The sequence below is a fragment of the Carassius gibelio genome, chromosome A8 (assembly GCF_023724105.1).
Source record: "Carassius gibelio isolate Cgi1373 ecotype wild population from Czech Republic chromosome A8, carGib1.2-hapl.c, whole genome shotgun sequence".
Classification (NCBI taxonomy): domain Eukaryota; kingdom Metazoa; phylum Chordata; class Actinopteri; order Cypriniformes; family Cyprinidae; genus Carassius; species Carassius gibelio.
The window spans coordinates 19,667,561-19,693,576 of record NC_068378.1 but is presented as its reverse complement, the minus strand read 5'-3'; the positions used below and the strand labels follow the sequence as shown (position 1 = coordinate 19,693,576).

At 35.6% G+C, this 26,016-nt stretch overlaps 1 protein-coding gene across 1 annotated transcript in view; it reads right to left on the bottom strand.

The window, feature by feature from the left end:
* Nucleotides 1–1,864, bottom strand: part of LOC128018067 (E3 ubiquitin-protein ligase RNF220-like) — a 30,767-nt gene extending 28,903 nt beyond the window's left edge. The window contains exon 1 of the mRNA XM_052603450.1: nt 1,130–1,864. Coding sequence (XP_052459410.1) covers nt 1,130–1,754 — 625 coding nt within the window. The 5' untranslated portion in view covers nt 1,755–1,864. The remainder of the gene's footprint in view (nt 1–1,129) is intronic.
* Between the last annotated feature and the right edge of the window lie 24,152 nt (nt 1,865–26,016).

Below are 26,016 nucleotides of genomic sequence, written 5' to 3'. Positions count from 1 at the left end.
TCGTGTCTTTCATGTTGTTGGTTCTAACCCTCCGCACCCACGTGAAGTTCTTATGTCCTACGAATTTAAGCTTGAGCGTCTCTTTTCCCCGTCCCGCCACGCTGCATGAACATGGGGTCCTTCGCCTCGGTGGCCAATTATAGAGCAAGGTAATGAGGAGCCACGTTCTCCTTACAGCCCAGACTTACACTCTCTCCCACTCATTTGTCAACAAATCAGGATGGATGGCGTGGGGGCGATATTGAGCTGGAGGTGTCGCACTCAGAGACGCGGTTGCCGAGCAGCATCTCCTGCTCGTTATCATTGACAAGTTGTCTGGAGCTGCGAGATTTGCAAATCCTTCGCCTTTGTCATCTCAAGATCATTTGTTCGTGATTCAGTACTTATTCCGGTTATAGCTACTTGGATAGACTAGGCCTACTTTTGGCATTTATCTGTGCCATGGGACTCATATAAGGAAATCAGGAGCTGTAAGTTACACTTAACTCATACAAACAAAACTTAGTTTTCAGAAAGTCACGCGTAAAATAGTTATAGATCTTAGTCTCCTCTTTGGCTATTTAAAAAAAAATAGAGTAGACATGTTAGAGATGTGAAGCAGTGGGTTTTACACATTCTCAGGATATATAAGGGCTCTAGGCTGCTGTCCCAATCCCATTCTCCCTTTTCCTCTCTCATGTCTGCTTTCCTGTCTGCACTACTGTCCTATAAAAAAGTCAAAAGTATCCTACAAAATTATATTTAAAAATGTTAATATTTATATACAGTTGTTTTGAATATTTATATTTTTACATAATATATATATATATATATATCATATAAAATTATTACATATTATATAAAAATTTATTGTATATTGTATCTATATATTAAATACTTATTATTTTTCATAATTTAATATTTTTCCAATGTTTTGGGGGAGTTTTTGATCTCTCTCTCTCTCTCTCTATATATATATATATATATATATATATATATATATATATATATATATATATATATATATATATATATATATATATATATGCATTGTATCAGCCAATAATTGGTAATGGCCGACAAAAGCTATTTACAGTTTTTAATTATCAGCCACTGGCAAAGAATCTAAGATGTGATCTGAGATACTTACTTGGTTCTTTGTGCTCCTCTGGGCCAGATGAACCCTCTGCCAACAGTCCAGACAAACCAAAGAGCTTCTTCCCATCATCCTCAGCTACCTTCAGGGTGTTTGGTGAACCAGTAGGGACACGAGCACCACCAAAGTCAAAATCTTTTCCCTCCACATCTGTATAGCGGAGGTGGGGTGATGTTTCTGGTTCTATACAGCCCTTCAAGCGCTTGGCAGGGAAGAAGGCAGACTGGTAAGACCCTGCATCACACTCCTCAGGTGGGGAGGAGAACGGCCGGAAGACCCCCACTGCTCTGTGGTTGAACATACCCAGAGGTGAACAGTCCAGATTGGGTGGAGCAAACTGTTGGTGAAGGTGGAGCAGAGGGGTAGGAAAGTCTTGAGAAGGAAATCCTCCTTGTCGATGATACATGGAGGCAAAGGTGTATGAGCCACTGGGGAACGGGAGGTGCATGTCCTTTTCCAAAGTGACTGGCACTCCAAACGGCCGACGGGGCTGGCAGGGTACAGAGGCATCTCGTCCAGCCTCGGCTGTTGATGCCAGGACCATGAGGGCAGGGGAGGTCAGCGGGCTGGGCATGTAGGAGGAGTTCTCCATCTTAAAGGCTGTCCGATGGAGATCCATTTGAGTAATAAAGTGTCCACTCAAACTCAAATTAATGTGATGAAGAGGCCTGAAGAGCACTTGACTCAATGCTTATAGACTTGAGCCTTACAGATCAGTCATACCCTGACTGATACCTGTTTGCAAAAATAAAAAATAAATAATTATAATAATAATGAAAAGAAAAGAAAAAGAAAATTAGTTAAGTAAACAGGCATCCTTAAAGTCTATAGTTCCTGCATTTAAAAAAAATACATAAATAAAAAATAAAAAAATGAGACATGACTGAGACAGAAACATTTAATAATTAGACCACAAATAAGTCCTTAAAGAAATGCCTAACAGTGCATGCAGGATGAATAATTTTGTGTGAGTTTATGATATTAACAGAAGTAGCCCATCCTTTAAAAGCACATAGCCCTAATGTTAAAGAAAAACAAAGGTTGAGGCTGAGCTAATTAATGCAAAATAAATTATCTTGGTTAAATGATTTTTCATAAATAAATAAAAAATCTCTACATAAAATGATAAGTTTCATTTATTCTTGTTTAGACTACTTGTCTCATGGATGGTGCTGGAGCTGCTGTTCTAAATAGCTCTGCCTGTATGTTTAATATTACTCTTAATTTTGTGTTTGGAAATCCCACTTTAAATAGCTTAAGAATTTTAAATCCATAACAACTGTAACTCGACATTTTTATAATAATTGAAATATCGAATATTAAAATCGAATATACTGATTTAAATAACGAGCTATTTTTTATACACTCGGTAATTTGGAAATAATAAAAGACAACAACAAAAGCCCAACAACAGTCCATCATAATAATTATTATTTGTAATAATTTGAACAATGATAATAAATAAATTCTAAATAATACAAAAAAAAAAACTTTGAAACTTAATTCAAATACTAATTAATTGTACATATGGAGTAATTTATTATTTGTGCCTGTCAATGTTTTTATAATATAGTTAAAAACAAGTACAAAACTTTTTTTTTTTTTTTTTTACTATAGTTACATATAGTTATAGAGACGGTGAACAAAGCTTCTAAATACTGCCTTACTGAATCTACTGGATCTGAAATCTGCTTTAGACTAAATTCGATCTAAATATTACCATTCGGTTGCTGTCAGATGTTAATAATAATAATTATTATATATATATAGTTTTAGTGCATTCCAGAAAAGTTAACTCATAATGCTTAGCATACGACAACAAAATGAAACTGATCCTTATAAAACTAAAAATCTCGCATAACTCGACAAGAAAGACTTGCGAAAACATACTGTCCAGCAAATACCATATTAGTAATATATATATAGCCTAGTAAACAAAGACTAATTGTAATACTCACAATAAAGTAGTCAAACATCTTTATCATCTCAGTCGGAAATCAAACTGTTGTTTTATCCAAGCTCGAACGCAGGTTGATGCCAGTCAGAGGAGTTCGCCAATGACTGAAAGAAAAAGCGCGAAAAGACGAGTTAGAAGATTGTTTTATTTTATTTTTTTATAGTTTTGAAAAGAATCACGGAGGTTTAGTAGTTGAGCTGTTTAGTGATATAGATTATACAGATGCGCGTGTTGTGTCAACATCCGATCCGTGCGCACTTCTGTTAAGGCTGGCGAGTCGCTCACTGTACCGCCACGCGCGCGCTCCTTCTCTCTCTCTCTCTCTCTCTCTCTCTCTCTCTCTCTCTCTCTCTCTCTCTCTCTCTCTCTCTCTCCTCTCAGTCCGTCCCGCACTGTTAACTTTAAATTTCATCTTCCACCTCCCTGACCAACTTGGATATTTTCTCAAATGTAAATCTCCATCCGGCGCCTCTCTAGTGAATGACTAGTTATCGGAGTCTTATAAATGAACATCAAAAAAAATTCCAATGCCTCAAACATAGGCCTACCTTTTTTACGTGTATTAGGAACTCAATACACTACCACTGGTATCCATCTGCTGGTTAAACGCCATATAGCACCTTTAGCAGGGCATTCAATTGACTTCATCTGCCATCTTTCACTCAGAGTTCCACAGATATAAAACCGTGACAAAACTTGGTTTATTGAATGTAAGACAGCATAAATGCTTCTTTTTTTCTCTTGTATTAGCCTAAATGTTCAGTTGAATGATAAATTGAGAATTTTTCCATCTTTTTTCAACATCTGTTTTGAATAATTTGTTAAAAAATCAATGTAATAATTTATCATTTGAATGAAGTCTTACAGTCAGCTGGCCAATATTAATATAATGAAAAAAGAAAATGGGTAATGTAAACATGTTTGACTTGGGCAGCATAAATAAAACAAATAAACCCATACATTTACTTTGGCCATTGTATCTCATAATGACAAACTTTGTATAGAGTGAAGGAAAATAAAATAAAGTTACTTTCTCCTAGAGAACTAAGGTTTTAGCTTGAATAAATTAAATCACAGTTTAATAGAGTTTTCAGACCCGCTAATAATGACTTCCAAGATCATTATCAAAGTCTTTGAAGTCTCTTGCTTCATAATCCAAGTCCTTAAATGAAAATAAACGAATACATTTGCATGCTAGAAGGCATGTTTTTGAATATTGAGTCTTACTCTTCTTCTTGGGATTCATTTATTCAGTGGTGAATCAAATTACATCAGTTAATTTGACCTAATTGGAGTTTAATTGCTGTTTAAGTTTGCGGGACAAGCAAGAGAGCAGTGTCTTTTGTCGTGTGGCCTATAGATGCATTATATACTGTCATGCACTGGCAGAAAGCTTTATATAATTTGCATATATTTAGTTTTGGAGGAGTTGCAAATAAAATGTTATTTTCTTTCTCTCTCTCTCTCTCTCTCTCTCTCTCTCTCTCTCTCTCTCTCTCTCTCTCTCTACATATATATATATATATATATATATATAGACAGAGAGAGAGAGAGAGAAATAGAGAGAGAGAGAAAGAGAGAAAGAAAGATAGAAAGAAGGAAGATATTGTTGGCAGACTCAGGATAAATAACTGTAGTAAGTGTTAAAGTGATTAGCGCTGCTCACCATCTGAGAGCGTGTGAACCAAAAACCTCCCAGCACAGGCAGAAGGCTTGAGTGTCACAAGGAATACAGCGAAACGCATTATAATGTCCATCATTGATTGCTTCCTCCCATGAGTCTTGGCGCCTGCTACCAGGAAACAAAAGGTTAAAATATGATACTCCCCTTTTCTCGCCCCCTCGATGTCCCAGCAGCACCTCTGTTTACGAATTCACATTGCATTCTCTTTCTCTCAGAGTATCCCACAACCACATCTCCACAACAGAAAGGAAACAATATGGTTGTAAAATCTGATATCAGAGTATTTTCTAAACAAGAATTGCAACAGAAAAACTGTTTATTTTCTTTCTGTGCTAAAATAATTTCACATGCATAAAGGTTTCTAAAATGGACAAGGACATGCAGCAAATCAGAGCTTAAGGGGCTGAACAGGACTGTATAGTCTGTGAAGTGTGTAACAGTGAAAGGCAACGACAGGCTGAGACCCCTAAACCCACTGCCGCCTCCTCCCCGCCTCCCTCTGTAAGCTCTGTCTCTCCTCGCCACAGGGCTGACATTGACATGACACTCCCAAAATAATCAACAAACACTCCAAACGGTCTTCTCCCTTCCTCACAGTGTTAGCAGTGACTAACAAACTCCCCTGCATCACTACAGACAGAAACACCTAACAATGCAAGGTGGAAACACCGAACACAACATTACCAACTTTCTTATACTGGGCTACTGTGTTGATACTGTTACCGGAAGGAAAAATACATACCAAATATTGCTTTATAACAAAAGTGTAGGGGGAAATGTGTAGGAAAAGTCATTATCCTCACCCGTATTCATGTCTTCAAAAGGCCTACAGACATACCAGGCCGAACTTCTGTTCTCTGAAGTTCCTACATGTTACCTTTAGGACACAGAGAAGAAGAAAGAACGATATTACGTCCCTCCACAATTACCAAGCTAAGCGAAATATTAAAATGTCTGGCTCCATCAGTTGAGAGGCAATCGTGATTGGTATTTTAACCTTTGACTACAGTACAATGGAACCAGCTCTTGGAACCAATATTGGAAGGACAGAATCTAATTCTGGAATGATCCTTAGTAATGAGCGTGCTGCCGTGGGGGCTGGATAATGCATATATGAGATATTATATTTTAGGGCTGAAAGTGATGGGGCAGAGGGGGCTCTTCGAGAGTTGAATAATCACAGGCAATGAGGTGTAGCCTGTGTGATGGAAACACCTTACTGTCTCGCCCGAGGACGGCACTCTTAAATCAAATACAAATGATTTTTATCACATGCAAATATCCCTTAGGTTTTTTGTGGATGTGTCCTGGGGATTTACAGTATTGTTCAAAATAATAGCAGTACAATGTGACTAACCAGAATAATCAAGGTTTTTAGTATATTTTTTATTTCTACGTGGCAAACAAGTTACCAGTAGGTTCAGTAGATTGTCAGAAAACAAACAAGACCCAGCATTCATGATATGCACGCTCTTAAGGCTGTGCAATTGGGCAATTAGTTGAAAGGGGTGTGTTCAAAAAAATAGCAGTGTCTACCTTTGACTGTACAAACTCAAAACTATTTTGTACAAACATTTTTTTTTCTGGGATTTAGCAATCCTGTGAATCACTAAACTAATATTTAGTTGTATGACCACAGTTTTTTAAAACTGCTTGACATCTGTGTGGCATGGAGTCAACCAACTTGTGGCACCTCTCACCTGTTATTCCACTCCATGATTCTTTAACAACATTCCACAATTCATTCACATTTCTTGGTTTTGCTTCAGAAACAGCATTTTTGATATCACCCCACAAGTTCTCAATTGGATTAAGGTCTGGAGATTGGGCTGGCCACTCCATAACATTAATTTTGTTGGTTTGGAACCAAGACTTTGCCCGTTTACTAGTGTGTTTTGGGTCATTGTCTTGTTGAAACAACCATTTCAAGGGCATGTCCTCTTCAGCATAGGGCAACATGACCTCTTCAAGTATTTTAACATATGCAAACTGATCCATGATCCCTGGTATGCGATAAATAGGCCCAACATCATAGTAGGAGAAACATGCCCATATCATGATGCTTGCACCTCCATGCTTCACTGTCTTCACTGTGTACTGTGGCTTGAATTCAGAGTTTGGGGGTCGTCTCACAAACTGCCTGTGGCCCTTGGACCCAAAAAGAAAAATTTTACTCTCATCAGTCCACAAAATGTTCCTCCATTTCTCTTTAGGCCAGTTGATGTGTTCTTTGGCAAATTGTAACCTCTTCTGCACATGCCTTTTTTTTAACAGAGGGACTTTGCGGGGGATTCTTGAAAATAGATTAGCTTCACACAGACGTCTTCTAACTGTCACAGTACTTACAGGTAACTCCAGACTGTCTTTGATCATCCTGGAGGTGATCATTGGCTGAGCCTTTGCCATTCTGGTTATTCTTCTATCCATTTTGATGGTTGTCTTCCGTTTTCTTCCACGTCTCTCTGGTTTTGCTCTCCATTTTAAGGCATTGGAGATCATTTTAGCTGAACAGCCTATCATTTTTTGCACCTCTTTATAGGTTTTCCCCCTCTAATCAACTTTTTAATCAAAGTACGCTGTTCTTCTGAACAATGTCTTGAACGACCCATTTTCCTCAGCTTTCAAATGCATGTTCAACAAGTGTTGGCTTCATCCTTAAATAGGGGCCACCTGATTCACACCTGTTTCTTCACAAAATTGATGACCTCAGTGATTGAATGCCACACTGCTATTTTTTTGAACACACCCCTTTCAACTAATTCAACTAATTGCCCAATTGCACAGCCTTAAGAGCGTGCATATCATGAATGCTGGGTCTTGTTTGTTTTCTGAGAATCTACTGAACCTACTGGTAACTTGTTTGCCACGTAGCAATAAAAAAATATACGAAAAACCTTGATTATTCTGGTTAGTCACATTGTACTGCTATTATTTTGAACAATACTGTATTTTTAGATTTTTAGTGCGGTGTAAAATTCTGTCTGTGACTTGAACGGACAGTTTGTCATTGAAGAGCTAATAAATAAATAAATAAAAGTTTAAAGGTGATGTAATATTTTAATGTTAAATACTTGTTTGAGCATTCTGATCAGTCTCACATTCTGTAGCAGCATTGGCTCAACCAATAGAGTGAATTTGAAGACAGTGAAAGGCAGGGAAAACATGTTTGAAAACATATTATTTTTTAAGTTCCATTCTGTGATGATCCTGTTAACAAAGTATTCAAGTGTGTTTTTTTCTTCATTGAAATAAAGCCGAAATAAAATATAAATATTAGAAGAAAAACCAAAACAAACAAAAATAAAAATAAATGTTCCCATGGCAAACAAATGAAATGAAATGAAATACTAAATTACTTGAAATAAATGCAAGCAAAATTGAAATATATAAAAAAATAAACCTAATAACATGACAAAAGTACTTAAAAATACGTAAAACTCTTTCACTTTTAATGTTTTGACAAAGTGAGAACGATGTTTATAGATGTAATATGCATGATAAAAAAATGCACATCAGATTTTTTTTAATCACTCAAACAAATAAACAATAAAATAAAATAAATACATCATTTACTCATCCTCGTGTTGTTCCAAACTCGATGACATGATCATTTTGTGTGATGAAAAGACAAATTTTACCTATTTATTCACTCTCTGTCAAGTCAAATCAAATAACTGTTTACCTCCCTTTAAAACTCGAAAGCCCTCTCTCTACTCTGCTACGCTCACTGTCCCAATTAAACAATTCCGGCTGTGTGAGTGCGGGGGCAGTGGCGAAAGCTCTATCTCTGTTAAAGCCACACTCGGCTAGTCTACCGTCGCCCAGGACCTCCGCCGGCTCTATTACCGGCCCCTAATCAATGTGTCAGCATAATATTAGGCTGGGTTAGGTGTCACCATGTTAGAGGCATTAATGGAAGAGCTCCATCTACTCAGCCAGGGGACGGCATTACCGCGGCTGTCACAGTCGACTGAGGACTGGGACAGTATTACTGTTGGCTTTCATACAACATTGGTCACTAAACTAATGGGAGCCTCAGTGGAGGAGACAGAGCTGGGAGAGATGGAGATGAGATGGAGAGGTATGGGGGAGGAGGAGAGGAAATGAGAACAGGGAGTGCCAAAAGAGAGTCAGATGGAAAGGAGGCGAAGGTCTTCTAGCACCTTCTCCTAATTTGTAGGATCTAATTAATAGGAGAGGGGGAAAGCTCCAGATGTTAAGAGATTCAATCTGATGTGATTTAAGAGTGAACGAATAACTTTCTTGAGACTCGAATCCATGAAATGGTAAATGTTCGGTCGAAGACACTTTAGAACATCCAGCACTTGCCCTAAAAGTTCACATGACACAATTCGGTGGCATCGGCTTCTGTGAAAGATATCTTTATTCAGGGTGCAGATATGCCAATTCATTTTGTGTCCAAAATTTGACAAGCTAGACTGAGTCTGAACAGCGTCAGTCAAACAGTCAATCTCTCTCTCTCCTACCCTGACTCCTCAATCTTCTTTTCTCCAGAGATCCTTAAGCCGTTCACCAAGAAATCGAAGAGTCAAGGCAGCAACAAAGACTAATATCGAGAAGAAGAAAAAAAAGAGCTAATACCATTTTAAGTGTTTGGAATGAAATGAAAGCCTATATATGCAGCTTCAGAGCAAGAGATAACTCCTTATGAATAGGTGACATCAAGTGAAAAAGAACTGATGTGGCGGGGGGATCAGTGGCCTATAGGCTCAGAGTTGAGGAACTGACACGGTTTCTAATACAAGTGTTTAAATATTTGATGCACCGGGATAAAGAGGGCTCCCCTTTGAATGAAATTGAGTGTCTGCTGGAGAATCTATTACCAAGAGTCTGATGCAATTTGACAGTAGCAAAGCAGCCTGGGTGTTATTCTTCAATGGCTCCCCAATCTCCTTTCATTACTCCTCTTAAATGTTTCTCTGTCGTGCTTGACTTACTTCTGATTACAGCCTATTTCAAGGAAGGGAAAAAGAAAAAGCGGGGGGGGGGGGGGGGGTGAATGCGTTTACTGATTCAATCATACAGACGGGTAGACATTTGTATTTTGTAGTGGTATTATATTTTTTCTCCACAACAGATCTTATCTGCAGTGCACTGGTGATCATATCTATGGGACAACAGGAACAAATAATTAAGCGTGAAGACTACCATTTAAAAGCATGAATCACACACTACCATTCAAATGTTTAAGGTCAGTAATTTTTTTGATTGAAAGATATTGATGATTTTATTCAGCAAAGACATTAAATTGACAGTAAGTGACAGTAAAAATGTAAAATGTGATAAAATAATTCTGTTCTTTTTAACTTTCTATTCAATCCTTAAAAATATATATCATGGTTTCCACAAAAATATTAGGCAGCACAAGTGCTGTCCACAATACTGATAATGGTAAGAAATTATTCTTGAGCAGCAAATTAGCACATTAGGATGATTTCTGAGTTAAAATAAAAAACCTTCATTTGAAATTGTAATATTTATATATACATACTGTACTGTTGATTAAATAAATGCAGTCTGGGTGAGCAGTTTATAAAAAAAATTGGTTTATTTGCTCACATCAAATTATTAGTCTTATGGCTAAAACCTCAGATGAAAAAATGTTACCTCCAAAAAACAGAAGCTGTTTGGTGTATTTGATTTATAATATTCTTAATCATACAGGATCTTCATATTGTGAATCTCTGGTGCTGTGAGCGGTTGTGCACTATACCAAGCTGCTGCAATAAACATCATTTTGGATTTCTCTCTATCACCCAGCAGCACCTGCTGTGGCAGTCGGTGTGCAGTCAGGCAGTCTACCAGGTGTGCATAAAAAGACAACAGCATCCTCCAGGACTGACACTGATGTATGGCTTGTTAACACTGCCACTTTCTTGTAACCTTCCTGATGGCCATTATGGCAGGCTTCACCCAGTGCTGGCGCGTGAGTTGCCTTTTCTTTAGCAGATCAATAGTTAATGGCACTTTGTTCCACAAACCAGGAAAAGCAATTAAAAGCCATTGATCATGTGCCACATCACTGTCATTAATATGCATGTCTCCTTAACCTTCCATATGAAGGAGTTTAATTTGCCCCCTCTTCCTCTTACCTCAGGGGTGCCAAGGACCCCAAATAAGATGCTCCCCTTGCAATAACCCCCTTCCTAAATTATAAAGGTTTAATAGATTTTCACATAAGCAGACTAATTTAGAATGTAAAAACAAATAGTAATTTTGATAACAAAGACAAGCCAAAATATCTAACTGAGTTAAGTTGACAGCATATCTTTTTCTACTATTAGAGAGTTGTTAGATGTATATATGTAAAAAAAAAAAAAAAAAAAAAAAAAATTAAATGCTAATTTATTAGTAATTTGCCACACAAATTATTTTTTATGTTAAAAGGGTAAAATAATCTGTATTAATTCCATCAGTGATTTCCAATCCATTTTAAATTTAAATGAAATCACCTTAACCTTTTCACATTAAACAAAATAAAAGTAATATGTTGAATTTTTAAATGGTTAGTTCACCCAAAAAATTAAATTTGTCCATGTTCTACTCACCCTCGAGGCATCCTAGATGTATGTGATTTTCTTCTTTCAGAATAATCAATTGGAGTAATATTAAATATTGTCCTTTTCTCTTCCAAGCCTTTCAGTGGGAGTTAGCGGGCTTGTTGTCAACAGTTAAAAAGATGTGAAATAAAGTGCTCGTCACTAACCATACAACGCTGATGTACTAAGTCATCCGCCTGCACGTCTTCTGTCTTCCGTCTTCCGCCTGCATGTCTTCTAAATCCCACAGTCAGCAGATATTAGAAAAAAAATTGTTTATTACGTTTGAAATCTAGATATTTATCTTACAAAAATGCATGGATTCGCTTTATTCACCCCCAGAGCAGTGTGAGGGACGTTTTATTACAGATGCTCGCACTTTATTTTCACGTCTGTTGACAACAAACACCCGCTTACCCCCATTGAAAGCCTTGAAAGAACATGGACAATTTTAAATATAACTCAGATTCGATTATTCTCAGAGTAGATAGTCATATACACATAGGATGCTTCGAGGATGAGTTTAAGATGGACGAATTCTCGGGTGAATAAACCCTTTAATATGTTAAAGCAACGCTTTCTGTGTTCAAAATTTGCAATGTATATAATGAGTGAGTACATCATAAATTCATCTACCAAACCACCTTTTCGTCTTATCTCAAATCACTATGGTACATTTACAATAAGTGATTATTTTTGGACTATTGCAGCCTGTTTGGGTCGTCACCGCTGCAGAGTAACACATACCTGCGTGAATCACCATATAGACATAAACTTGAAGAAGTAGATCCGGTTAGAATGTTCTTCCACGGGATGCATGCAGTTCTGTTTATTAACTGCTAGAGTGCCAAAAGGTTGCTTTATATTTGGCATTTTTTGTTTTCTCACATTTTTTGTGGACCCCCAAACAACCTTTCTCACAATCCAGTTTAAAAAACTTGGTCTAATCTACAATTTAAAACCAGTCTACTGTCTTAAATTACAAGTGCAAACACACATACTCGAATGCACAGTAGAGGGATTATCTGTATCATCACTTTATAGATTGTATCCAGTTACAGTCATATGTAATCTATACAGCACAAATGCCTGTGTTAAATTACATTCTGCCTAAATTCCTCACTGCTCTGAGGAGAAAAAGTGTCAAAGTGGAAAAGGCCTCTGAACTGCAGCTTGCGACCTCTCAGCTTTGATTTCCTGCCTGGTGTCGCACCTGTTTTTTACTGACAATATTGTTACAGACAAGAGGTGGCAGGTAATCAGCAAAACAAGGCAAGAGGAGAGTCAGTGGTGGCCAGCAGTATTGCAGCAGGCAGGAAGATCAGATGGGTTATGCAAAGAGGAGGTGATCTAAATTATCTGAATCCAACAGACACAACATATCTGAATTACATGACAAGGCAAGGCAAATTATATGATTACATCAGCCATGAACAAAACGATGCAGTGTGCATTATCTCCTCAGCATGCAAATAGCTTTGACAGGCAACTCTGATAAGTGAAACAGTAGAATGCATAGAAAGCTTGATGATGCGATGCAGCACAGCCATTTTTAACCTTTCCTCTCTTTGTTGTTTGACTAATTTAGCAGACATCAGTCTGCTGCTCTTTTCAGGCTTGTGTAAAATGTTAAGTGGGAGTGGGAGCAGCACCACCAAAGGGAAAGCTATTCCTGCCTAATTACCGCAGAACTAAGGATATCTGCATGTTAGCACATACAAGCTGCTGTGACACATCACTTCATTGTCATAATGAGGCCCTCGGCCTTTGCCAATGCCTGGCAAGGGCGGCCTCATCCCACGTCACTAAGAATTAGTGGAGGCAATCTCTGAGCCTTAAGGCAAAGTCACAGATGGGATGGGGTTAAAACTGAGAACTGTCAGGAGCCTTACTGACCTGTAATACTGCTGTTCTTGAGGGAAAATCATGAAAATCCTTGGCTTTGAAGTAGGTATCAAGACAACCAGGGCTTGAAAAGCACACATTCATGCATCCATATTTCAAACTGCTCATCCTCTGCATACATGTAGAAGCAAATAAAAATAGTTTACGTCAATTTAGAACATCAAATATAATTCTGACATTTAAATCTTCATTAATACCCAACATTGCACAACTAATATTACATATTAAAAAGTTAAAGAAATCACACTTACCAAATTGTTGTTATGTTTTTCAGCACTATTAGAACTGTGCTGTGTTTAGCTTGGCCAGAAGTACAGTGGTATTGCAGTATAGTAATCATTATTAGTATAGTAGTCTAATACAATAATATATATATATATATATATATATATATATATATATATATATAATGTATTTAAAAATTATAGTAATATATAGCATATAGTAATAATAAAATAAAATTATATGACTTTTCTCTCTAAATTAATGATTTGTAACTGTTATTTTTGTGAAGACACAAAACTGCACGTAAAGTGCACTTTGTTTTTTAGAAGCAGATTTCTTTTAATCATAGCTTATATCCCAAAATCTCTAAATGGACCAGTACATGAAAAAATATGGTTTAGCATGTAGTGTTTTTTTACTAAGGAACATAAATTCTGAAAAATTTGTATTTAATAAAAAAAAATTACAAATATGAACTTTTAAAACTTTTACTTTTAAACAATACTGTGAAATTGCATATCAGCTGTTTTGGATTTGCCATTAATGAAACAAATGTTATATCCAGCAAAGTTTAGCATACTAAATCTAATCTAATAAATCTAATTTAAACCATTTGTTTAAATATTAACATTTGACAGGAACTGTATTTACACCCCTCGGCACCTTTTTCCTGCTTTTGTTGAAAAAGGAAAATAAATGGTTCCTCTGCCCTGTGGATGTAATGCAAGTCATAACGGGCAGAAAGAAATCCAGAACAGAGAGAACCACAGTGCCTCCTGTTATCCTGTACCCAAGTTAGGTGGCGGTTGAGGGGGAGGGCTGTGAGAGGTAGCGAGGCATCACATCTCCTCCATTTAATTGGCAACGGAAAAGAGTAGGGATGTGGTTAGTATGAATCCAGTCAGTCAGCCACATAGTCTATTACAGGCACGCTGGCATTCCAAACTGTTTCTTACTGTCCTGATGGAGGTGTCAGGTCAGTTCCAAGCATGGCCTCCCTCTGGCTCTAACGCCTCTGTCCCGCTCTGTGCTGTCCAGGTGACGGTGATTGTCTCCAGGATTCTCGCGCAGGCCGACTCACCTGTCACTAACTGGTCACAAAGCATTTACCTAGTGACAGAAATCCAATTAGACTGTGATAGAGGTGACACTGGAGAAAGAAGGGCGGAGGTGAGATGCAAAGACGAATGCAGGCACAGACTGAGGGATGAAGGAAAGAGAGAGCTTATGTTTACAGGCTGAGAATGAATATTACACGTTACCTGTTTCACCAACATAAACTTTCAAAGGACTAAGGCAAATATCATAAACTATACTGTAGTAAAACCACTGTTGACAGAGAGATTAAATAATCCTTTGTGACTAAAGGAGGCAAGGGAGACAATCCCTGAAAATGTTACTTTCATCTTTAATGGGCCTCCAGCAGCATATGATGTTGATGCTCACTTCTAGAATGTTAAGCAATGTGTTGAGGTCTGTCCGGAAATCATCTGGCAATAAAATGTCAGAGGTGAGTGTACCTCTGTGTTGTGGACGACTGCACATTTACTCATGACACAGTTCTAATTACTGGAAACAGGATGTCATCACCTCACACAGTTAGGGTCATTGGGGTGGATCATATGTTGATATAACTGCAAAATATCTATATTACCATGATAGGATTCTGTTGACCCATAATGTGGAAAAGGGCAAGCATGAACAAACAAGCTACTAAACAAATAGCTCACACAAAAAATAGTGTCATTATTTACTCACCCTCAAGTCATTCCAAAGTCTTTCTTCAGTGGAACTTAAAAAGAAAGAAGTTTATCAGTATGTTAACTCTTATTTAAATAAAAAAAGAAAGTATTAAAGCACATACACACACACACTATGGAAAAAAAAAAGCAAAGCTCAATTTTCATTTCATCACTCTTGTCTTCAGTGTCACATGATCCTTCAGATATTATTCTAATATGCTGATTTAGTGCTTAAGAAACAGCATTTATTATTATTATTATTATTATTATTATTATGTTATTATTATTATCATAGTTGAGAACAGTTGTGCTGCTTAAAATCTGATGGAAAACATAATACGTGTTTTTCAAGATTTTGTAAAGAATTCTTCAAAATCAAAGTTCAAAAGAACAGCATTTATTAAAAATCTATATATTTTGTAACATTATAATTGTCATTACTGTCCCTTTTGATCTATATAATGCATCCATGCTAAATAAAAATACTAATTTCTTAATAAAAAAACTGTGTTTAGTGTACATATAACTACTAAAGCTCAGCTATGAATCGAAGAGTGGATTGCAAAAGACACTTTAAGAGCAGGAGCTGCTTTGTGGAATACAACACGTCTTTTTTTCTGAACTGGTTTGAGAAATGAACCATAACGGATACTCCATAACGACTGAAGAGAGAGAATTATTGCCCCATGTCCAGATCGATAGTGAATTAGCCAGTTCGCTCATCTCTTCAGTGGACTGTTTTGGTGGATCGATTTCTGGCTGCATAGGGCAGCCGAGGTGATGCTGTCCAAAAGCACTGTAAAACTTCCTTGAACATCCCACTGGCTGCATCCTGAACTCACAAGTTTGTTACAAGTCACAAGTATGTTTACATCCCATTTCAGTTTTGAGGTGAACAAGTTATAACGACTGAATCCATGTCACCACACATGAATGAGAGCGTGAAAGCAAGCGTGACATTAAGCAATCCCCACTGTTCTTCAGTGGTTCCTGTGGTCTAAAACAAGCCAGGTGTGTGTGTTTGTGGTTGCAAGTTGGTGGTTTTTGATAGATGAGCAGGAAGGGATCTGATGGATGAGTCAGTTCTCTGTTGGGACAATATGATGAAGACTATAAGCCAACATCTCTGGCCCTTCCCACAGTCCATTACACACAGGCATGCACTCTTTCTGCCCACTGGTGATAGAATAATGATTTGCTGAGATGTACTGACAGTATGCTGGTCTGAACCGGTAAAAAAAAAGACTGACAACTGTACTCTTGTATTAAAAATACCCAAACAATCATTAAAATTGATATTAATTAGTCGGGGACCTATACCTTTCGTCAAAGTTGCCCTAAAACAAAAAAGCTTTCTTGTCTTAGGACAACTTTTTTGATCCACTTCAAATGTTGACTACTGTATATAATACACACACACACACACACATGTATAGGATTTTTGATCTGAATATGAGAATTTGAATTGCTTTTATAAGTACAACAAATCTATTTTACACACACACACCATCCAAATAGTCAGATGAGCAGTTTTATGTATTGTGGTGATAATGGCTTTTACGAAATCCCTCTGCTTTTAGATTAAAAACCTAGGCTGGAGACATGTTTGCTACCTTCCCTTTATCTCAGTCACCTCGCTGTGTCTCATGCCATCAGATTCTTCAGTGTCTTGGTGGCATCAGATTCTTCAGCCAATCTATTATGGCCTCACAAGGGGAAGTGCAGCATTATGGGAGGCCGTTTCAGCAAAAAAACGTTCCAGCGTTACTCGTCGTAATTATATTTTTACTAGTAACAATTCAATTAAAGAGCTCTATAATTTAATTTTTACTAGTAACAATTACAATTATAGAGCTCTATAATTCAATTTTTACTAGTAACAATTATGATTGTAGAGCTCTCTAATTGAATTATAGAGCTCTGCAATTGTATTCTTACTAGTAACAACTGAATTAAAGAGCTCTATAATTCAATTTTTACTAGTAACAATTCCAATTAGAGAGCTCTACAATTCATTTATTACTAGTAAGAATACAATTGCAGAGCTCTGTAATTCAGTTGTTACTAGTAATAATCCAATTGCAGAGCTCTGCAATTCCACTAGAGAGCTCTCTAATTCAATTGTTACTAGTAAAAACTGAATTATAGAGCTCTCTAATTGTAATTGTTACTAGTAAAAACTGAATTAGAGAGCTCTTTAATTCAATTCTTACTAGTAACAATTCCAATTACAGAGCTCTATAATTGTATTATTACTAGTAGAAACTCCTATTCATGAGATGCAAAACAGATTGCAGATATCCCGCCTACAACAGTGCATTTCAAAATAAAAGCCCTGTAGCGTGGTTCTAAAGTATCCTGAAATATTTTACAGACTTAGGTAACATTAATCATGTTCACATTAAAGCAAAATTAAGATGATGCCTGAGATGAATATTTACAGTGTTTAGAATTGATATGCTATAATAGAATGATTGTGTTTGTTGTTTAGTAAAATAGAAAACATTAGGCCAAATAGTCTTAAACTTTTTTATAAATTGTGACTCGGGGTTAAATCTAGCCTAAAGTTTTTTTCAAGTTTTTTTTTTTTTTTCTTCTTCTTTTTTTCTCCAGGTTGCAATATTGTTTTATATTTTGCCTTCAAATAAGCTTATGCCTGTTGTGGTTGCATGTGTTTGTTGTTAAGTAAAATGAACAAGAGAACACTGAGGAATTCTGACTGTGCATTTAACTCTTTTGTATATATAAATATATATATATTATCATTAGTCTCATATCATAATTGATAAAAGTTATATTTCAATGTTTTTGGTAAACAAGAAAAAATTTTTTTTTTAGAAATCACATTGTTATTTTTTATTGATATTATAACAGTACATTCAACCAGATGTGTGAACAAGTATGCAAAAAGAAAAAGATCCATCATCAATTGCCTAACCAATAAAAGTGACTTAGGCAGAATATGCCATGACTTTCTCTTACATATAAAATGCAAACATAACAAAACTTGTTTTACTCTCCTAAATGTAACCAAGATGTGTAACTTGTGAACCCTAACCAAGTTGTTTCTTATTAATGTCTAACCTTAACCACTGTTTTCCTTTTCTACCCTTAATCAAAGTTCCACTTAGGTGCTGTGCAAACATAACCAAAGTTTTTTTATTCTCCTAAATATAACCAAGATGTGTAATTTGTCCTGACGGCAGTAATGGAATGGGACTGTAGGCAGTCCAGAGAGCCATTCTTTCAGGAAGGTCTGGTCAACATCTGATATGGGCACACATGGGCCAGTCTTGTTGATCTCGGGTTTACACGGATCAGTTTTGGATTTTAACCATGATCCGATGGTTCTGGGGGCAAAGCAAAGTGTTGAACAGAAAAGATTCTTACACACAGGTAGTTTACGTCTATCTGCCAGTTGCAGGTAGTATAATAGGGACGTTGTTCTCCAAGATGCAACAACACCTTTCTTCTGTTTTATGGGCACATTTTGGACTAGAGTCTGGATATACAGCTTGTGTGTCTCCCAGAAAGGCATGGACCAGAAATTGTTGAAGATATCTGTTCCATGCTCTTCAGTCAGTTTCTCTGACTTTAAGCAGTGATGTGATGTGCAGGGTGGGCCCATGGTCTTTGGTGGTCTCTCCTGTCCCATTGGATTCTTCTAATTCTCCCCCTTAAGACGCTTCTCCTTTATCAGCTCTCGCTTCACATATCTGGCCTTGGGCGCCTATGACGTTGAACAGCAGAAGTTTCAAGTACATCTCCTGCATCTCCTTCACTGACAGCTCCTTGAGCTGTGTCTGTATCACTACCATTATCTGGGCTGTCATCTTTCTCAGGTGTATAGTCCTCATCCAAGACAGTGTCATCGATTTCACTATTTGACGATAAATCAGGATCTGATTCTGCTCTGGAGGCTTTACTGGCTGTTTTCTCTTCTATCTGTTGCCCCATGTCTACGCCATTACCTTCTTTCTCAGATCTGCTCTCATCTAAATCCTCCAACTCCACTACATGGGTATCAACTTTATTTCCTGACATTAAAACAGAAAATGGAGTGCTGTTGAGTATTTTAACTCAGTAAATCATGTTAAATTCATAGGTCCACTGCAAAAAAAAAAAAAAAAATCTAAAATCTAAATCTTACCAAATACTTCTTATGTCTAGCCAAAATGTCTAATTTATATAAAAAACTATTTTACTTTTTTATTTTACTATTTTTACTTTTATTTGCATTTAAAATAAAAAGTAAATGCTTGAAAAATTACTTCACTTTATTTTTTCCAGCATCTTTGCATATCTGAACCCTTTCCAGCAGTGACTGTATGATTTTGAGATACATCCTTTCACATTGAGGACATTTGAGGGACTCAAACACAACTATTTAAAAAGATTCAAACATTCACTGATGCTCCAGAAGGAAACAAGATGCATTAAGAGCTGGGGGGTGAAAACTTTTGGAATTTGAAGATCAAGGTAAATTGTACTTAATTTGTGTACCGGGAAACATACAAGTATCTTCTGTTGCTTACGAAGGGCAGAACTAAATGGAAAACAATTATATTTCAACAAAATAAGAAAAATTTGGCCATCTTCATTGTGTTCAAAAGTTTTCACCCCCCAGCTCTTAATGGATCTTGTTTCCTTCTGGAGCATCAGTGAATGTTTGAATCTTTTTTAATAGTTTTGTTTGAGTCCCTCAAATGTCCTCAGTGTGATAAGGTGCATCTCAAAATCATACAGTCACTGCTGGAAAGGGTTCAAATATGCAAAGATGCTGGAAAACTGAAGAATCTGCAGGACCTTAAAGATTTTTCTGAAGAACGCTGGTCAGTTTAACTGTTCAGAACAAACAAGGGACTCATGCACAACCATCACAAAACAGAAACACAGCCGAGGATCATCAGGTAACAGAACACAGTACTAAGAACCAAGGGTTCCCAAACTTTTGAGTGGGAAAAGTTTTTTTAACAATTTCAGCAATTCTTTTGTCTTGTGGACTAAATGTTAATATCTTTTATGTACAATATCTTACTCAGGACAGTACTAAATAAAAAAAAACATGCATTTAGTATGATCTCTCTTATTTTTTGAAAATTACTCATATTTTCACAGATTCTGCAAGGGGTGCCCAAACTTTCGATCCCCACTGTAAATGCATAAAAACTATCATATTGTATTATTTGTCTGATGATGTTCAATTATCAATCAATCCATCCATAACCAAGATATTACTAGACGATTTTCATTATAGTTATTATTACTATCATCATTATCATAGATTTTGGCCTTTATCATAGACCTTTCAGTGTCCCACATCAAAAAAAATTAAATGTTGGGTTTAATTAAAAATATTATGTCACCAGGTTCAACACAATTTGTTTAACTAATCTCAAAAAACAATAATTTAGTTCATTTTACAAAAGATGTTAAAGTAGACTTAAATTAACAAACCTTAGTAGAATCAACAATCAACAATTCAGTTTATTGTACATGAATATTGTGATTAATGATGACAAAGAAAAATTACTGATTCCACTTCAGCAACACCGCCCCCTGCAATAAGGACTTTGTGAGACTTTAACACCGAATCAGTAAACTAGAATGCAGTCGCCCAATACAATTCAACACCAACATTGCTTCTTAAGGTTCATCAAACAGACCACAAACACACGTTTGAAATGCAATATTACATTTCTAAACACTTATTTGTGTGATTTGTTCTAAATTACATTAGAACAAGTTCATTAACTCAACTGTGATATGTTATTACTCAGGTACCTATCTAATGGTGCTACACTTCTGCAAGAGGGTGACAGAACAACAATTACCCATAATACACTGCAAAATCCTCAGCCAATGAGATTCAAGTCTGTATTGGTTTTATTAATCTGTTACTTTTATGCAACAGTTATGTTGGCTGAACAAATCATTTTTAAGCTGACAATAAACACTTTTTTGTTGAATGAACTAGACTAAATTAAGTTCACATTGTTAAAGTAAATTGGCAAAAGTGAAAGTAAATTTTTTTGAGTGTAGGAAGCACCAGATTGTTTTTAGACAACTTGCAGTAAGAGCACTAATATGTCTATAATTTCTTTTATGAATGTGTTATCTGCATTTTCTCTTTTTATTTTGTTAGGAGACGTCCTGGGGTTTTTAAAATGGTATTGTGTTTGAATTTAATGTTTTGGCTACAAATCGCAGATATTGCAGACTGCTCAGCCCTGCCTCTCCACCGTGTACTTCGTCCATGTCAGCTGGGGGCGCCAAAATTTCCCGCCTGCCTGTTTATATACCCCAGTTGAATATGCATAAGGCACGATTAGCATAATGATATGTCACCGATTACAGAGCTCTGTAATGCAATTGTTACTAGTAAGAATTGCTATTGTAGAGCTCTGTAATTCAATTTGAACTAGTCAGATTGCAATTACAGAGCTCTCTAATTCTAATTGTTACTAGTAAGAACTGAATTATGGAGCTCTGTAACTTAATTCTTACTAGTAACAATTCAATTAGAGAGCTCTGTAATTTAATTATAGAGCTCTATAATCAAATTGTTACTAGTAACAATTGAATTAGAGAGCTCTATAATTAAATTATTACTAGTAAGAATTGCAATTAGAGAGCTCTGCAATTGAATTCTTACTAGTAATAATTTGATTATAGAGCTCTATAAATGAATTACAGAGCTCTCTAATTGAATTGTTACTAGTAACAATTATGATTAGAGAGCTCTGTAATTCAATTGTTACTAGTAACAATTACGATTAGAGAGCTCTCTAATTCAATTGTTACTAGTAACAATTCAATTAGAGAGCTCTGTAATTCAATTATAGAGCTCTGCAATTACACATATCTTTAATGTGTATTTTATGGGAGGCCCTTTCAGCATAAAAACGTCCCAGCGTTACTCGTCCTAATTATATTTTTACTAGTAACAATTCAATTAAAGAGCTCTATAATTTAATTTCTACTAGTAACAATTACAATTATAGAGCTCTATAATTCAATTTTTACTAGTAACAATTATGATTGTAGAGCTCTCTAATTGAATTCTTACTAGTAACAATTACAATTATAGAGCTCTCTAATTGAATTCTTACTAGTAACAATTACAATTATAGAGCTCTCTAATTGAATTTTTACTAGTAACAATTATGATTATAGAGCTCTCTAATTCAATTGTTACTAGTAACAATTCCAATTAGAGAGCTCTACAATTCATTTATTACTAGTCATATGTCTCCATTGACTTCCATTCATTTTTAATTATAGAGCTCTGCAATTCAATTGTTACTAGTAACAATTCGGATTATAGAGCTCTCTAATTGAATTGTTACTAGTAACAATTACAATTATAGAGCTCTCTAATTCAATTGTTACTAGTAACAATTACGATTATAGAGCTCTCTAATTGAATTCTTACTAGTAACAATTACAATTATAGAGCTCTCTAATTGAATTCTTACTAGTAACAATTACAATTATAGAGCTCTCTAATTGAATTATTACTAGTAACAATTACCATTATAGAGCTCTCTAATTGAATTCTTACTAGTAACAATTGAATTACAGAGCTCTTCAATTGATTTATTACTAGTAAAAATACACATTAAAGATATGTGTAATTGCAGAGCTCTCTAATTGAATTACAGAGCTCTCTAATTGAATTGTTACTAGTAACAATTGAATTAGAGAGCTCTCTAATCGTAATTTGTTACTAGTAACAATTGAATTACAGAGCTCTCTAATCATAATTGTTACTAGTAACAATTCAATTAGAGAGCTCTGTAATTCATTTATAGAGCTCTATAATCAAATTATTACTAGTAAGAATTCAATTGCAGAGCTCTCTAATTGCAATTCTTACTAGTAATAATTTAATTATAGAGCTCTCTAATTCAATTTTTACTAGTAACAATTTGATTATAGAGCTCTATAATTAAATTACAGAGCTCTCTAATTGAATTGTTACTAGTAAGAATTAAGTTACAGAGCTCCATAATTCAGTTCTTACTAGTAACAATTAGAATTAGAGAGCTCTGTAATTGCAATCTTACTAGTTCAAATTGAATTACAGAGCTCTACAATAGCAATTCTTACTAGTAACAATTGCATTACAGAGCTCTGTAATCGGCGACATATCATTATGCTAATCGTGCCTTATGCATATTCAACTGGGGTATATAAACAGGCAGGCGGGAAATTTTGGCGCCCCCAGCTGACATGGACGAAGTACACGGTGGAGAGGCAGGGCTGAGCAGTCTGCAATATCTGCGATTTGTAGGCAAAACATTAAATTCAATACCATTTTAAAAACCCCAGGACATCTCCTAACAAAATAAAAAGAGAATATGCAGATAACACATTCATAAAAGAAATTATAGACATATTAGTGCTCTTAGTGCAAGTTGTCTAAAAACAATCTGGTGCTTCCTACACTCAAAAAAATTTACTTTCACTTTTGCCAATTTACTTTAACAATGTGAACTTAATTCAGTCTAGTTCATTCAACAAAAAAGTGTGTATTGTCAGCTTTACTTAAAAATGATTTGTTCAGCCAACATAACTGTTGCATAAAAGTAACAGATTAATAAAACCAATACAGACTTGAATCTCATTGGCTGAGGATTTTGCAGTGTATTATGGGTAATTGTTGTTCTGTCACCCTCTTGCAGAAGTGTAGCACCATTAGATAGGTACCTGAGTAATAACAGATCACAGTTGTGTTAATGAACTTGTTCTAATGTAAATTAGAACAAATCACACAAATGAATTGTTAGAAATGTAACATTGCATTTCAAACATGTGTTTGTGGTCTGTTTGATGAACTTTAATTGAGAGGCGATGTTGAATTGTATTGAACGACTGCACTCTTATTTATGGATTCGGTGTTATAGTCTTATTAGGTCCTTATTATAGAGGGCGGGTGTTTATGAAGTGGAATCATTAATTATAACTTGTATGTTCAATGAACTTAATTGTTGTTTGTTGATTCTACTAAGGCTTGTTAATTTAGTTTACTTTAACATCTTTTGTAAAATGAATTAAATTATTGTTTGTTGAGATTAGGTAAACAAATTGTGTAGAACAAGTTGACATAATATTTTTAATTAAACCCAACATTTCATTTTTCTTTAGTGATAATGTGGGACACTGAAAGGTCTATGATAAAAGTCCAAAATCTATGATAATGATGATAGTAATAGTAATGATAATAATAATAAAGATATTGATAATAATAATGATCATAATAGTAAAAGTTCTGAAAAGGCCAAAGTCTATGATAAAGGCCAAAATCTATGATAATGATGATAGTAATAATAACTATAATGAAAATCGTCTAGTAATATCTTGGTTATGGATGGATTGATTGATAATTGAACATCATCAGACAAATAATACAATATGATAGTTTTTATGCATTTACAGTGGGGATCGAAAGTTTGGGCACCCCTTGCAGAATCTGTGAAAATATGAGTAATTTTCAAAAAATAAGAGAGATCATACTAAATGCATGTTATTTTTTATTTAGTACTGTCCTGAGTAAGATATTGTACATAAAAGATATCAACATTTAGTCCACAAGACAAAAGAATTGCTGAAATTGTTAAAAAAAACTTTTCCCACTCAAAAGTTTGGGAACCCTTGGTTCTTAGTACTGTGTTCTGTTACCTGATGATCCTCGGCTGTGTTTCTGTTTTGTGATGGTTGTGCATGAGTCCCTTGTTTGTTCTGAACAGTTAAACTGAGCAGCGTTCTTCAGAAAAATCTTTAAAGTCCTGCAGATTCTTCAGTTTTCCAGCATCTTTGCATATTTGAACCCTTTCCAGCAGTGACTTTATGATTTTGAGATGCATCTTTTCAGACTGAGGACATTTGAGGGACTCAAACACAACTATTTAAAAAGATTCAAACATTCACTGATGCTCCAGAAGGAAACAAGATGCATTAAGAGCTGGGGGGTGAAAACTTTTGAACACAATGAAGATGGCCAAATTTTTCTTATTTTGTTGAAATATAATTGTTTTCCATTTAGTTCTGCCCTTCTTAAGCAACACAAGATACTTGTATGTTTCCCGGTACACAAATTAAGTACAATTTACCTTGATCTTCAAATTCCAAAAGTTTTTACCCCCCAGCTCTTAATGCATCTTGTTTCCTTCTGAAGCATCAGTGAATGTTGGAATCTTTTTAAATATTTGGGTTTGAGTCCCTCAAATGTCCTCAATGTGAAAGGATGTATCTCAAAATCATACAGTCACTGCTGGAAAGGGTTCAGATATGCAAAGATGCTGTAAAAAATAAAGTGAAGTAATTTTTCAAGCATTTACTTTTTATTTTAAATGCAAATAAAAGTAAAAATAGTAAAATAAAAAAAGTAAAATTGTTTTTTATATAAATTAGACATTTTGACTAGACATAGACATTGGTAAGATTTAGATTTTTTTTTTTTTTTTTTTTTTTTTTTTTTTGCAGTGGACCTATGAATTTAACATGATTTACTGAGTTAAAATACTCAACAGCACTCCATTTTCTGTTTTAATGTCAGGAAATAAAGTTGATACCACTGTAGTGGAGTTGGAGGATTTAGATGAGAGCAGATCTGAGAAAGAAGGTAATGGCGTAGACATGGGGCAACAAATAGAAGAGGAAACGGCCAGTAAAGCCTCCAGAGCAGAATAAGATCCTGATTTATCGTCAAATAGTGAAATCGATGACACTGTTTTGAATGAGGACTATACACCTGAGAAAGATGACAGCCCAGATAATGGTAGTGATACAGACACAGCTCAAGG